Below are 13,524 nucleotides of genomic sequence, written 5' to 3' on the forward strand. Positions count from 1 at the left end.
CATACAAGGCCAGGTTGCCGCTGTTTTGATTGTGTAATTTACGGATTGGGGCAGTATTTCCATTTTTAACCGCAAACAAGTGGCAGGAAACGGTGGTGTCAGGAGCCTCTGTAGGAGTTAAGCGTACTTATTTTGCATTCCACGAAGATCCTTGCATTGTAGCCGTTTTACGTATGATTTACATTGTACACGATTTGTAGCAACTTGAGGTTTAGCTCAGCCAACACCACTAGGCCTGCGCCGTAGCAATCTCCTGCCGAGATGCTTCCAGGAGCAGCGCGCAATACCAACCGACCTCGGCGCCGGCGAGCACCGGAAGGTTCGCCGTTTCCGCTCCTCCCAGGTGTCCAATAGGATAGAGCGGGACAGCTCAGGAAATGACGTAGCGAGCCCACTCTCCTTCCGGTTCCGGCTGTGCGGGAGCGCGCAGAGTAGACATGAGGCTGCTTACCCACAACCTGCTGAGCTCGCACGTGCGGGGGGTGGGGCCCCGTGGCTTCCCCCTGCGTCTCCAGGTACCGGCCGTCTCGGGGACCTCTCCCAGGGGCTGGGGTAGGGGAACCAGGATCCGGTCCTTGCCTAACTAAATCTCTGCGCCCCTCAGGCCACGGAGGTCCGCATCAACCCTGTGGAGTTCAACCCCGACTTCATAGCGCGTATGATACCCAAAGTGGAGTGGGCGGCGCTTCTGGAGGCTGCGGACACAGTGAGGACCCTCCTCCCCGCCTCCCCAGCCCCGTGCACACCGTGGGTGGCGGGCGGGGCGCGGGGGGTTGTGGAGGGGATAGTCATAACTTCAGCCCTTTACACCAGGCCTCAGGGCGAGCGTCTGGGAAACGGAGATGATTTAAGCCTCTTGCCCACAGCTGCATCTCATCGAGGTGCCTAAAGAGCCGATTCAGGGATATGAGCATAACGAGGAATTTCTGAGAAAGATGCACCACGTGCTGCTGGAGGTGAGAATCGGCCCATCGCTTGCTTCCTGGCTATACACCCACACCTGACAACTGCCAGTGCTCAGTTCTGGTCCCTTCTTCCCGCAGGTGGAGGTCTTGGAGGGCACCCTGCAATGCCCAGAGTCGGGACGTCTGTTCCCCATTACCCGTGGGATCCCCAATATGCTGCTGAGTGATGAGGAAACTGAGACATAAACTGCCAGGCGTCGGTTTTTCACTCTGGTTGTGTGAATCTTTGTTTACACGTTATCTTGTTTGTTAGTCCTATCCTGTGTATCCCTAACCCTTGACCCAGTGACACACCACACACAGTGTTTTTGAGCTCGATATTATATATTTTTTTTTCTCATTAAAGGTTCAAAACCAAAAGCGGTTTCTCTTTGCAGCAAATATACATTAAAATAGAGTCTCTGTACAGCCAAGGGCTCTGGGCCCTGGCTTGCCCCGTGTCCCTGCGCCTCCCTGGCCAAACCCAAAAATAAATATAGTGTTATTGCTCTGCAGGGCATAGAGGCAGTGCTCTCCCTGCCCCCTGAGGAGACTGGGTGGGAGCTGATGGGGGGCCCTGGCCACCCCAGGGGTCCAGGGGCTGGAGCCTGCTTGGAGTTATTGCTTCAAGGTGGGGGGGGGGCAGTAATGCCCAATGCAAATGATGAGAGAGGAGCAAAGGGAGCAGGAGCCTTTGCTCTCCGAATCCCCCTCCATTCTGGAGAGGAAGTCGGATTAAGCAGCAGCAAAAGCATCACCCACTGGGAGACTGTGGCCTCCACTCCCTTCCCTCCCTGAGATCAGGCTTCTGCCCACCCCTCCCCCCAACACACACGTCCCCTGCAGCCCCCTATGGCTTCCGCAAGGCCCCCCTACACCCTGGGGGCACGTTATGGCTTGCGAGGGGCAGCACTGTGCCCAGAGCCTGGGCGCACATGTTCCCAGCTTCTAACACCCCCAAGGAGGGGGGAGGGGAGGGTGTAGGGCCTGCTCCCAGGGGCTGATGGTGTTGCCCTGGCCCTGCCAGCAGGCTGTGGCACTGCCCAGACCCCAGCTCTGCCCCCTTGGGGCCGACCCCATGCTGGGCGGGTCCTGCCAGCACCCCCACCCATGCCCACCCCTTGCCTCAGTCCATCATGGCCTCGAGCATCTCCAAAAACAGCTTGTGCATGGGCACCTTGCCCTCCAGCTTCACCCCGTAAAAATGGGCCAGCACTTTGCCTGCTGTCTGGCGAAGGAGCGGTAGTGTGAGCAGCAGCCTGCCTGCCCGCCTCCGCTCAGCGCCCCCTCCGGGGCCCGCCCGGCCAGCTTCGTACTCCAGCAGGGCCTCATGTAGAGCTTCTCGCAGCTGCTCCACTGCTTCAGCATCTTCAATGTGCACAGAGTCTGCAAGGCAAGACGAGAGAACTGTTGACATGGGCCATCTCCGGAAGGGGCAGAGCCACATCGACCTGAGTACTGCCAGGTGGGGGCACAAGGAGCCCCACCAAGATCTGCTGAAGCACTACTCGCTGCTCCTGCCCGTGAGCCAGGGCCCACTCCTCCTTCCTCAGCTATGGCCACCTCCGGTCCCCTTCCCCTTCCTTCCCCCTAAGTGGTTCACCTGTCTACAGAACCACGGGCACTAGGGCTCAGAATTCAGCATGCATTTCCTGGACCTGTCCTCGCCTGGCTTCGTGCCTTGCAGCAAGTCACTGTTCGTGCCCAAGCCTGTTTTCCCTGTCTGCAAAGTGGGAGCGTGCTACCATCACAGTTAAAAAACCAAAGCACCTCATGGAGAAACCCATCAGCACAAGCCCCAGGCTCACCCGAATTGGCGAGGGCCAGGGCCTTCAGCAGAACGTACTCCTCGCGCTCCAGCCGCAGGGCCTGCAGTCGCCGCACCAGCTGCAGCAGGGCAGCCCCCAGTTCCCCCAGGCCAGCGGCTCGTGCCCCCTCTTCATCCAGGACCAGGTCCTCGGCGAAGGCCAGCTCATCCTGCAGCGGCAGGGAGCGCTGGGCCACGCCCAACACCAGTACCTCCATCCACACGCTCTGCAGTACTGACATCTGGTCAGACAGTGACAGTGACGAGAAGCCTGGAGGGCAGGGGGAGCAGAGCTGGCTGAGCAACTGCACCAGGGCCGGTCAGGGCCCGGCCTACCCAGGGAAGCCCCACGTGGCCTGGGCCCCCTACCTGGGATGCTCTTGGCCCAGCTGATGGTGACCACGATCTCTCGGTCAAAGAGGTCACAGAGGGTGGCCACAGCTGGGAGGTGTCCGTCGGGGCCCGCTGGGTCAGGCATGGCATACAGCTTCTCAGGTTCAACCACCAGCAGGTGGGACACCAGTGCGTTCACCGGGGCTGCAGTGACAGTTGGAAGAGGCACGCATTCATCCCTCTGCCAGCCCTTCAGGGTCAAACATCTTCCCAGAGTCAGTCCCCCTGTGGCCTTCCTCAACAGCCACTGGCCAGCCTGGCTCGGACACCTCTCTCCGGAAAACGCCGCACTACCTCCTAGGGAAAGCGTCTGTCTGTGGACAGGTTCTGAGCGTTAGAAAACCTTCCCTGCTCCCAGCTGTACTGCTCGAGGTCTGACACAGAAAAGGGTATTTTCGTAAATACTTCTTGAGGGAAATGTGTGAAGGAACAGATGAAGGGAAGGCGTAGGTCCCAGCACCCAAGATAACTCCTATCCCGTGTGAATGACATCAGACAGACGTTGCCCACCCCGACCCCAGAGCCCCAAGGACCCCACGGCGCTCTCACCTGTCTTCCGAGGGCCTCCAGCTACTGCCAGAGGTCCAGCAGGGAAGGGGCCCGGGAAAGGCAGTGGGTCCACCTCTGGCCGCCGCTTGTACTTCTGTCGCCCACCGCGGACGCGGTCCAGACGTACCCCTTGAATTGCAAGACAGCCGCTGTGTCCACGGGACTGAGGCTGGCCTCTCTAGAGCCCGCCTGCCCAGCCCAGCCCGCCAGGACTTCCCAGGCCTCACCGGCCCGACACCATGCACCCAGCCCCCCAGCCTCACCCAGGCCCCCGCCAGCGCTCACCCTCCTTGAGCATGCCCACCCGCAGGCACTTGGTGAAGCGACAGGCCTGGCAGGCCTTGCGTCTCCGCTTGGTGATCTCACACTCGTTGGAGGCCGGACAGCTGTACTCGATGCTCCCTGCCAGGGAAGAGGCAGGGCTCCAGTGGCGGCCTCCCGGGGCCCAGAGGGGGCCTAGCCAGTGGGGAGGGCCCTGCCACTCCAGGCAAGCACAGGTCTGGGGAGAGCGGGATGCTATGAATGGGGCAGGGAAGCCTGGGCACTGAGGGGAAAGGCGGCTGGGCTGGGAATCCCAGCCTGGGCAAGGGAGGGGCTGGGACCAGGGGAGTCAGGCGGCATCCAGCCCCAGCCTCTGGTCAAGTCACACCTCTGGGCTGTGCTGCCCTCATCTGTTCTCATCAAGGGCCGCAGTGGCCTCCACACTGCTACATCCAGCAGTCAGTTCTCGTCCTTATATTACTAACATCTAACACTGCTGATCCCTCCTAGAAACAAACACTTTTCTTCTTTTGCTTCTAGGACACCTCGCTCTGGGTTTTCCTCCTACGTCACTGCTATTTTGTGACTTCTATGCATCTGCCCACACTCCTTCCATTGAAGACACCCTGGGCGGCCCTCCAACCTGTCTCCTCTGACTCATTCCCATGGTGATCTCACCCAGGCTTTCAAATCTGTACCTCTAGCCTAGACCTGTCTGAACTCTAGACACATCCCACTGCCTCCTCGGCATCCTGCACATCTAGAAGGCACTACAAACTTATCTTGTCCTAGATGGAGCCCCCGACCTACCCCTCCAAAACCTGCGATCTCATTTGTCCAGCTGCTCAAGCAGAAATCTAAGAGATATTTATAATTCCTCTCCCACCCCAAATCCAAGCCACTGACAGGTCCTGGTGGGCTTTACCTCCTAATATGTTCAGAAGCCACCGCTTCCTCCCCTGGCAACCGTTTCTACCCTTGACCAGAGTCAGTCACCTCCCTTTCTGCTGTCTTTGCCTCCTTCAGTTACTATCAACACAGAGGCATCCTCTTAAACCTGACAGGGAATTCCCTGGTGGTCCAGTGGTTAGGACTCCACACTTTCACTGCTGAGAGACTGGGCTCCATCCCTGGTCAGGGAACTAAAGCCAAAAAAACCCCCTAAGATAGATCATGTCCCTTCCCTATTTAAAACCCTCCGGATGCGGAGGACGGAGGCTCGAGGAGGAGGAGATATATGTATGGTTATGGCAGATTCACATTATTGTACAGCAGAAACCAACACAGCACTGTAAAGCAATTATCTTCCAATTAAAAATAAATTTTAAAAACCCTCCAGGTGAACCCCATGGCCTGAGACCTGCATCCCAGGTCCTTGCCACCTTTCTGACCTCATCCCCTTTGCCCTCTGCCCAGCTCTGTTGGCCAACTCGGTGTTCCTCAAACAGGCCCTGCCTCAGCATGGCTCCCTTACCTCCTTCAGATCTCTGCTTCCTGAGGAGGCCTTCCCAGCCACTGGGTAAGAATGGAAGAGCCCCTCCACAGACACCTCTGGTCACTTGCCCCTGCTGTATATTTCCTGCCCTTGCTTTATGGTTTCTCTTGAGCTCTTGCCACTGCTGCTGCTAAGTCGTCAATCATGTCCGACTCTGCGCGACCCCATGGACAGCAGCCCACCAGGCTCCCCGTCCCTGGGATTCTCCAGGCAAGAACACTGGAGTGGGTTGCCATTTCCTTCTCCAGTGCATGAAAGTGAAAAGTGAAAGTGAAGTCGCTCAGTCGTGTCCGACTCTTCTCGACACCGTGGACTGTAGCCTACCAGGCCCCTCCGTCCATGGGATTTCCCAGGCAAGAGTACTGGAGTGGGGTGCCATTGCCTTCTCCCCATGAGCTCTTAGCACCGTTTAATATGCAACATCTGTACATATTTATTTTCTCTGTTATGTCTACCTATTTTAGTGGCAGTTCCACGAGGGCCAGGACTGTGCCCGGTGCTAGAAACAGGGTCTGGCTGAATGCATGGTGGCTCTCCCAGCTCCTGGGGCGACCACAGGACTAAATGGCTCAACCGGGCAACATACACAAAGTGCATTTTTCCTCACAATCTGCTCTCTCCTCCACCCTACCCGGGCTTCTTCAGCTTAAGACACCTCCTCAGGGAGGCCCTCCAGCATCTCAGACCCAGCCAGGTTCCCTAGCACACCCTGCTCCTGACCCTCCAGCACTTACACAGCTGTTAATAACAACTGTGTTCAGTTCACTGTTTTCTTTCCTCTGCAGGGATGTAAACTGAGGACAGAAGTGATCCTTAGTCCCAGCTGTGTCCCCACACCTGGAACAGTGGCCAGGGCAGCAGAGCACAAGTTCATGAAGAGTTAGGATCCTGGAGGCTGCCACTTACCAAGTGGGTGACCTTGGGCAAGCCCGACACCTATGCCCTCGACCCTCAGTTTCCCCACCTGTAAAACTGGGATGATTAAAAACTACTTCCTACAAAAGTGGGTTGTAAGAACAAAATGGGATAATCGAGGTAAGACATTTAGCAGGCTCCAGCACCTAAATACTCAACAATGATCACTATGTATGACTAGTGCTCGACAAACACTTGTCAACAGAGAACCAAGTGTTCCAGGGTGGGTAGGAGACATTTGAACCCAGACCTGTTGCCTCAAGTCTGCAGGGCCAGAAGGGAGCACAGAGCTTTTAGACCAGCGGGTCTCAGCCAAGTCAAAACTTGCTAGAATGTCACAACTGGCCATGAGGCATCTGCCCAGTTATTTGTAATAAGCAGAGGCCTTTACAAGCTTAGCTCTGGACCTCAATCGACCCAAGTTCAAATCTTATTGCTGCCATTTGCTACCCATGGGACCTGAACCAAGTTTCAAAAACCTCTCTGGGCCTCAGTTATAGTAGTGCTGGTACCTTAGAGACTGCTGTGGGGGGTACCAGAGCTTAAGTGTAATAGGGCATGGTGCCTGACACTCAAGAAACACTGATAAAGCCTATGTATTATAGCCCCAAAGTAACCAATGGTTTATATAAAAATATAAGTAACAGGTACATTCCAAATAATGCTTCTTACATCGCCATCTTGCTCACTCATATTTTGATATGCTTTCCTGAGTGGAAAAATTCACTGAGTACTATTGGAAGGGATGCCTAATAATCTTTTTTTTTTTTCCCTGACCACACCATGTGGCTTCTGGGATCTTAGTTCCCTGACCAGGGTTTGAACCCGGGCTCTTGGCAGTGAGAAGGAGGAGTCCTAAACACTGGACTGCCAGGGAATTCCCTGGCCTAACAGTCTTTTTAAAGGTAGATGCTGAAATATGATGTAGCCCCCTCTCAGTTAACCATAAAAGCCTGCCTTGTGCTGGGGCTGCTTCAGGAAATCAACACAACAGAGGGCATGTTCTCTGCTGGAGAGAGGATAGCAGCGGCCAAAAGACTCAAGCTTAGAAGCAGGCAGGGGCTGCTGTAGAAGGTGCTGGGCCTGGCATACCAGAAACCTAGGAGGCATCCTGAGTTCCGCTCTCACATCCCACATCCGATCCATCAACACGTCCTGGCGGCTTTATTTAACTCTTAAGGGAAAGGGCATTCCTGGGACATAGGAGGACCTGGGAGCTCCAGGCTGCCAACCCCAAGTGGTACCACGGCACCCAGCAGTGCACCAGTTAGGCAGCCCCAGGCCCAGAGGGCAAAGGGCACAGGAATGCGGTGGGGGCTCACCCTGGATGGTCCTCTTGAAGAAGGCTTTGCAGGCCTCACAGGATGCCACACCATAGTGGTAGCCGGAGGCCACGTCCCCACAGACCAGGCAGAGGCGTTTGGGCAGGGAACTGAGCACCAGCTTCCCACCACCCTGCTCGCCAGGCCCAGCCCCCTCCCCATCCTCCTCTTCCTTGTGGCCTGGGAGGCAGCGGGTGGGAGCTGGGCCAGGAGCCAGAGCCACGGGGGGATCGGTCTCAGTCTCCGAGGAACCCTTTGGGCTGTCAGGGCTGGCTGGCTCTGCCTTGATGTAGAGAGGCTCAATGCCCACCACCTGGCTGGACATGGCGCTGGTCACCTGCGGGAAGAGACCCGTCAGGTCACAGGGAGGAGCTGCGATGGGGGATGGAGACACCCTGTTACCCTGGTTGCCCAACCCCAGGCCTAGGCAGGCTTCCAGGCTTAGCCAGAGGGTGGAGGGGGGACAGAGTCCAAGGAAGGCTGCCCATGAAGAGGGCCCCCCCCAGCTGTTGCCATAGGAACAGAGTCTCCAGAGCCTCCAGGGCCAGTAACTGACAGCAGGTCTCCCACTTGGGAACTTACCGGAGGTTTGGAAACCCCCTACCCCACCCAGGCCAAGCAGTAGGGTAACCTTACCCCCAAACGTCAACCCTATCTGGAATCCTCAGCCAAGAGTGGGATACCTCTCAGTTTTCTCCAGATGCTGGTGATCTCAGCAATCTCCCCCACACCTGGGGATCCTCCACTCAAGAGCCAAAACAGAGACATACAAACCCAAGGGCAGTCCATGTGCTCACACAGGTGTGCTTATATCCTCACCCTCCCACTCACTTGGGTCCTCAGGTGTCCTGACCTGCACACACACACTCACGTGCTCACACACGGTCACTCTACTGGGCAGGTTCACACTCACATGGCCTTCTCAAACCCCAGCTCTCACTCATGCTCCCATTTGCCTTCACACACTCCTAAAGTGCATACTTCATAACAAAGTCACACTCAAGGCTCATAATCACACTCTCGCTCACAAACACAGTTACACTCGCACCATGACCGCCCCCCCCCCCCACACACACACAGGTTTAGACACTTATGAAAACACATTCGGAGCTTCTCACACTTGACACATCTTCCCCTCCAGCCCCAGGCACACCCGCTGGCGCGGCTCCACCTCCTTGCACACTCTTCCGCACATTCACTCTTACACTCCTGCTGCCGCAGAATCCTCCACCACGGGGCGCCCCGCCCCCCCCAACCTGCGCACACCTACGGGAAGTTGCCTAAAGTTACTGCGCCTCCCCTCCCCCTCCGCCCGCGGGGGCCCTCTATCAGGTTATCAGGAAGTAATGGGGGAGCGCCAAGGAGGAGGAAGCTGTCCCCAGCCAGTGCGATGACCTTTGACCCAGAGAGAAGGGTGGCCCGAGGCCCCTTCGAGCGCCCCCACGTGGTCTTCAAAGCCCCTTCCCAGACCGGGAACCCTTCCCATCTTCCACCCTGGCCCGCCCCCGGGACTTCGGCAAGCTCCAGGTGCCGGATTGAACCCTCCCTTGGGATTGGATCCGAAGCCCAAGCCCGACCCTGGCCAGAACCTGCAACCCGAATCAGAACGGGTCCCGGGTCTCGGGCCGGCGCCTTAAGCCCTGGACGCCAGATCCCGCCCGCACCCTGACCCCGTCAGGCTTTCGACCGGGTGCCGACCGTGACCTGGGCCGGACCCAGAATTGGACCCCGCCTGGAGCCCGCCCCCCGCCCGCCTCCCTGCCGCGCTCGCACATGGCCCCCGCGCCCCGCCCGCCCGCCCACCCCCCAGCGGCGCTCCCCTCCGCCCCCGGACCTGGGGCTCCCGCAGGGCGGGCGGGCAGGCATGGGGGCCGAGCGGCCCAGAGCGCCGGGTGAGCCGGGGGCCGCGCGCGGCCCCTCCTCCGCCGCCTCCTCGGGCCGCGCCGCCCCGCCGCGCCGCGTCCCCTCACTCGGCGGCGCCGCCGGCGGCTTGTAGGACACAAAAGGACATCGCGGCCGCTTCCTACTCCGCTTCCTCCAGCTGACAGCGGGGGCGGGGCTGGCCGTGCGCATGCAAAGCAGGGGGCGTGGCCCAGCGCCCTATGCTAATCAGGCGAGTGGGGCGGGCAGCGCCTGCGCGCCGGGACGTGCGGGGCGGTGCCAGCGAAGCCGGCTGCGGCGGCGCACTTGCTTGCGTAGGAGGCGGCTGAGGGAGCGCGTCCAGAGGAGACGCTGAGTGGCTCCGGGGGAGGGTGGGGCTAGGAGCCTTCTTACGTAAAGGGAGAGGCGGGGCGCACTGTTCGCGAGAGAAATGGGAACGGTCGTTGAGTGGCCGCCGCTGAGGGGCCGGGAGACTTCATACATATGCAAATAGGAGGGCGGGACGAGTGCCGAGGATTGTGTATCTGCATATGCATAAGAGGCGGGGTCTAGCGCGCCTAAGTTAGAAGGGAGGTGCTGCCTCTTTCCTTTTTACCCCCTTCCAAGATAACACCAACGGGGCATTGGCACCGCACACCCAGTATCCCCGCAAAGCTGCTGAACCCGGAGTGGGAGAAGCAGACCTAAGACATGAAAGAAGTCCTGGATTTCGAGTCCTGGGAAGGCGGAGCCCATAGTGCCCGAACGGAGAACGCTCAAGGTCACTGCGGTGACCGAGTGAAGGTCACAGGGAAAGGCGGGGCCACGTGCGTCCGCCTCTAGCGGGCAGCTACGCATTGACTCACGGACCGTGTACAGATTCTTTTATTTCTCTAAGGGCTCAAATTCCACGTGGACAGGGTCGAGCTTGGATCTGGGGACTGGACAGGGACCAGGGCTGGAGTCGGGCAGTCTCTGGAGCCCGAGGCGGTGCTCTCATATCGCCAAGACTTGCAGCCTCCTGTTCCGGCGCCTTTTGAGCCCCTCGATGTATCGCTGCAGCTGTTTGGTCAGGGAATGGTCCCGGCCGATCTCTGATTGGTAACCTGGAGGGCAGAGCTGTATTCAGGGCAGTGAGCAGGGGCATGGCCTCCCCATCAGCCAGTCTATGTTAGTTCGGGGAAACTGGATCTTCAGGGTACTGGAACCTGCTGGTTTTGTTTCAAATGGTCAAGTCAGAGACCTGTGCTCCAAACAAATGGGAGATTCAGAGTGGGATGGAGTGCTGAGGTGGAGGATGGATGAGGAAGGCAAATTTAGAGAAGATGTTGCCGGCCTGAATTAGGGCACTGAGAGCAGGAAGCTTTGGGGACACCTCTTGGACCACCCCCTCTAAACCATTAGCCCTTAGCCCTCCCCACCCCACCCTTTCATAAAGTAAGCAGGGCGACCAAAGGAAATTTACTCCAATAATCCACTGTCCAAAGGCTCTAGGAAGACGCCAAGGCCACACGAAGGCTGTCATTCCCAATAGGCAAGTGGAGAAATGGCCTTAGAAAAGCCACAGCAGGTTAAGAGGAGCTGCACTGAGGCTACAGCCCAGTCCTGTGACAGTCACCCCGTACTCTGACTTTTTGCTTTTCCTAAAGCTTCTGGAATATTTGTGGGTGGTAAGGGAATCTGATAGGCAGACACATCCTAAAACCCCACTCATATAGGACCAAGGCTTGCAAAGTCCCCCAGGGTCTCCTTTGGAAGTTGGGGGCAGGGGGCGGTGCGCAGGGAGTAGGGGGTGGGGAAGCTCACTCTGGAGGGCTTCGGTGAGTATTTCCAGAGCTTCATTCTCCATCAGTTCAGTCAGGGGCAGGGGCAGCTGGAGAGACAGCAAGAGACTCAGATGTACAAGGGACCCCAGCTCTGCCCACAGCTGAAATGCCCCACCTATGCCCTCCAGTTCCAAGACCCCCAATTGACCTGCCTGCCCCTCCACCCTACAAAGCACCCCCACCCAACTTGCTCACCCTCCACCCCCCACTACTCTTCCAGCCTCCAACCCTGCTCTGCTGCTCCACCCAGTAGGCCCGATGGGGCGTGTGCCTCAAGATATTGAGCGATGACGCTGAGGTAGCCTTTTCTGGGAGAAGAGAAAAGAGGGATTAGTCATCTGTAGACTGCTCGGGCTTCCCTGGAGCAGAGGAGATGTAGGGGTAGGTTGAGGGTCAGGGGGCTCCAGAGACCAGCTCCAGATACCACTTGAGTGGGAAACAGTATGGGACAGTGGTTGACAAGCCTGGGCTTTGTTGTCCCACCCTCCGAGGTGCCAGTTCAGACTACCCCACTTTGTGAGACTTAAGGCCAGTGACTGACTTTCTGACCCTCAATTTCTTCATCTGTACAATGGGATAATAAAATCGGCCCCCTTATGGAGGTTGTGAAGTTTAAAGGCGATCATGCAAGGGAAGCTGAGTGCCTCGCACAACAGCAAGTGCTCAATAAATAGCATATTGTTGTCTGCTCCAATTCCCTGATGAAGGCCTGAAGAGCAGAGGTGGCAAGAAGAAGGGCATGCCCCAAACAGCCCAGTAAATAGTATTTACAACTGGAAGTAAACAGTATAAAAATTGTAACCAGTGACAATGAATGAAAAAGGTAGGCACCCCCTGAAACAGCTCAAATCCACAGAAAAGGCATTAACTCCCTCCTTTCAACTATTCGGGGATTCCATGGCAAACACTCCGCGCTGCCTTTGCGTATTTTCCTGCCTGTCTCTATGGCCCCGGGACCTTGTGAGACGCCTGCCCGGTAGGGGGCGTTCCTAAAGCGAGAAAGATTAGCGTGGGCGCCCCTTCCAGGGAATCCTAGGAACTTGGGTCCGACTGTTTTCCCCCATTTAACCGCAGTAGACATTGAGGCTTTGGCCAGCCCCCTGTCCGGTGGGCGCCCACAGCCCGGTGAGGCCACACTGACCGTCGGTCTTGGAAGCATCCTCCTCTAAACGGCTTCCCTGGGAGCTGTCGCCGCCAAGCTCTGGCTCTTCCGGATTGAAGCGGTCCTTGTCCTCTCCGCCGTCGGATGCTTCCCAGCCACCCTCCGCGTCGTGGCCAGCCTTCTGGTCGTATGACCAGCGGGTCTCACCGCTTACGCTAAAGTCCTCCAGTTCCGAGTCCTCGCGGACCGTGGGCAGCTGCACGTTCAGCTTCGGCTGAGACAGAGTAGCCGTGGACCACATGCTCCGGATGTCGTGCAGGCTCGACCTGCCCGAGCCATGGTGGCTCGAAGACTTGGCCGATGCCTGTGGGCCACACACAACGAGGGAAGCCGAGGGTCGTGGGGAATCGGGAAGGGAGAGAGAGCAGGCTGGGAACAGGGATCCTGAACCCAACCAGGGCCGACACGCCCCTGCTGCGGGGGGTGGGGGGGGTGGGGGGGTGGGGGGACGGCGGGTAGAGATGGGGGATGATTGTTGGGAGCTGCCTTGAGCCAGGGCTGAGTGAGAGGACAGTCAGGGGCCCAGGGTGAGCCTGGGGGCCGGCAGGGTGAGGAGAACCAGGAAGAGTTCTTACTTTGAAAGGCTTTCCCTCCATGCTTCTGCCCCAACGGACCCAGTTGCCACAGGCCTCCGGGCGAGGAGGTGGGGGGGTGGGGGGCGGTTCACGCTCCAGGGAGGGGGAGGGGCAGGGTCCCGTCGGGAACGGCCCGTGGGAGTCTCACGCGCGGGGAATTCAAGCTACAGCCCTCCACACTAGATGCCCTTCCGACTCCCCATCCCTGGCCGCATAGCCGCACGGGGGATGGACGCCCCGCGCATCCGGGCTGATTCCCACGCCAGACCCTACCGGTAACCTCCAGGCAGAAACACCGATCCAGGTACCCCCGAGAGTGCGGTCCCTTGACCAACGGGAGGGGCAGGGGTTCGGCCCGGGGGCCCTGGCGGGAGGGGAGGGAGGGAGCGGGGCCTGACTTGCCCGGGAGGTGGCC

General features: G+C 58.3%; 3 protein-coding genes across 4 annotated transcripts; 1 reads left to right on the plus strand and 2 right to left on the minus strand.

Annotated features, from left to right (window-relative positions):
* Nucleotides 1–1,325, plus strand: TRMT112 (tRNA methyltransferase activator subunit 11-2). Its single transcript, XM_043870647.1, has 4 exons — nucleotides 1–515; nucleotides 605–706; nucleotides 867–956; nucleotides 1,044–1,325. Exons 1-4 carry the CDS (start codon nucleotides 438–440, stop codon nucleotides 1,149–1,151), a joined length of 378 nt encoding a protein of 125 aa, XP_043726582.1. The 5' UTR covers nucleotides 1–437; the 3' UTR covers nucleotides 1,152–1,325.
* Nucleotides 1,271–9,716, minus strand: ESRRA (estrogen related receptor alpha). 2 transcript variants are annotated; one of them, XM_043927920.1, is made up of 7 exons: nucleotides 9,521–9,716; nucleotides 7,687–8,023; nucleotides 3,979–4,095; nucleotides 3,694–3,822; nucleotides 3,121–3,288; nucleotides 2,753–3,022; nucleotides 1,271–2,330 (listed from the first exon to the last, which is right to left on the minus strand). In XM_043927920.1, the coding sequence occupies exons 2-7, from the start codon at nucleotides 8,009–8,011 to the stop codon at nucleotides 2,071–2,073; spliced, it is 1,269 nt and encodes a 422-aa protein (XP_043783855.1). In that variant the 5' UTR covers nucleotides 8,012–8,023; nucleotides 9,521–9,716; the 3' UTR covers nucleotides 1,271–2,070. The 2 variants fall into 2 exon arrangements, with proteins under 2 accessions (XP_043783855.1, XP_043783863.1); XM_043927928.1 differs by lacking the exon at nucleotides 9,521–9,716 and adding an exon at nucleotides 8,370–9,411.
* Nucleotides 9,717–10,415: 699 nt separating this feature from the next.
* Nucleotides 10,416–13,183, minus strand: CATSPERZ (catsper channel auxiliary subunit zeta). The gene is made up of 5 exons (XM_043870555.1): nucleotides 13,110–13,183; nucleotides 12,514–12,838; nucleotides 11,601–11,680; nucleotides 11,353–11,419; nucleotides 10,416–10,652 (listed from the first exon to the last, which is right to left on the minus strand). Exons 1-5 carry the CDS (start codon nucleotides 13,128–13,130, stop codon nucleotides 10,543–10,545), a joined length of 603 nt encoding a protein of 200 aa, XP_043726490.1. The 5' UTR covers nucleotides 13,131–13,183; the 3' UTR covers nucleotides 10,416–10,542.
* Nucleotides 13,184–13,524: the final 341 nt, after the last annotated feature.

Source organism: Cervus elaphus, chromosome 2 (assembly GCF_910594005.1).
Source record: "Cervus elaphus chromosome 2, mCerEla1.1, whole genome shotgun sequence".
Taxonomy (NCBI): Eukaryota; Metazoa; Chordata; class Mammalia; order Artiodactyla; family Cervidae; genus Cervus; species Cervus elaphus.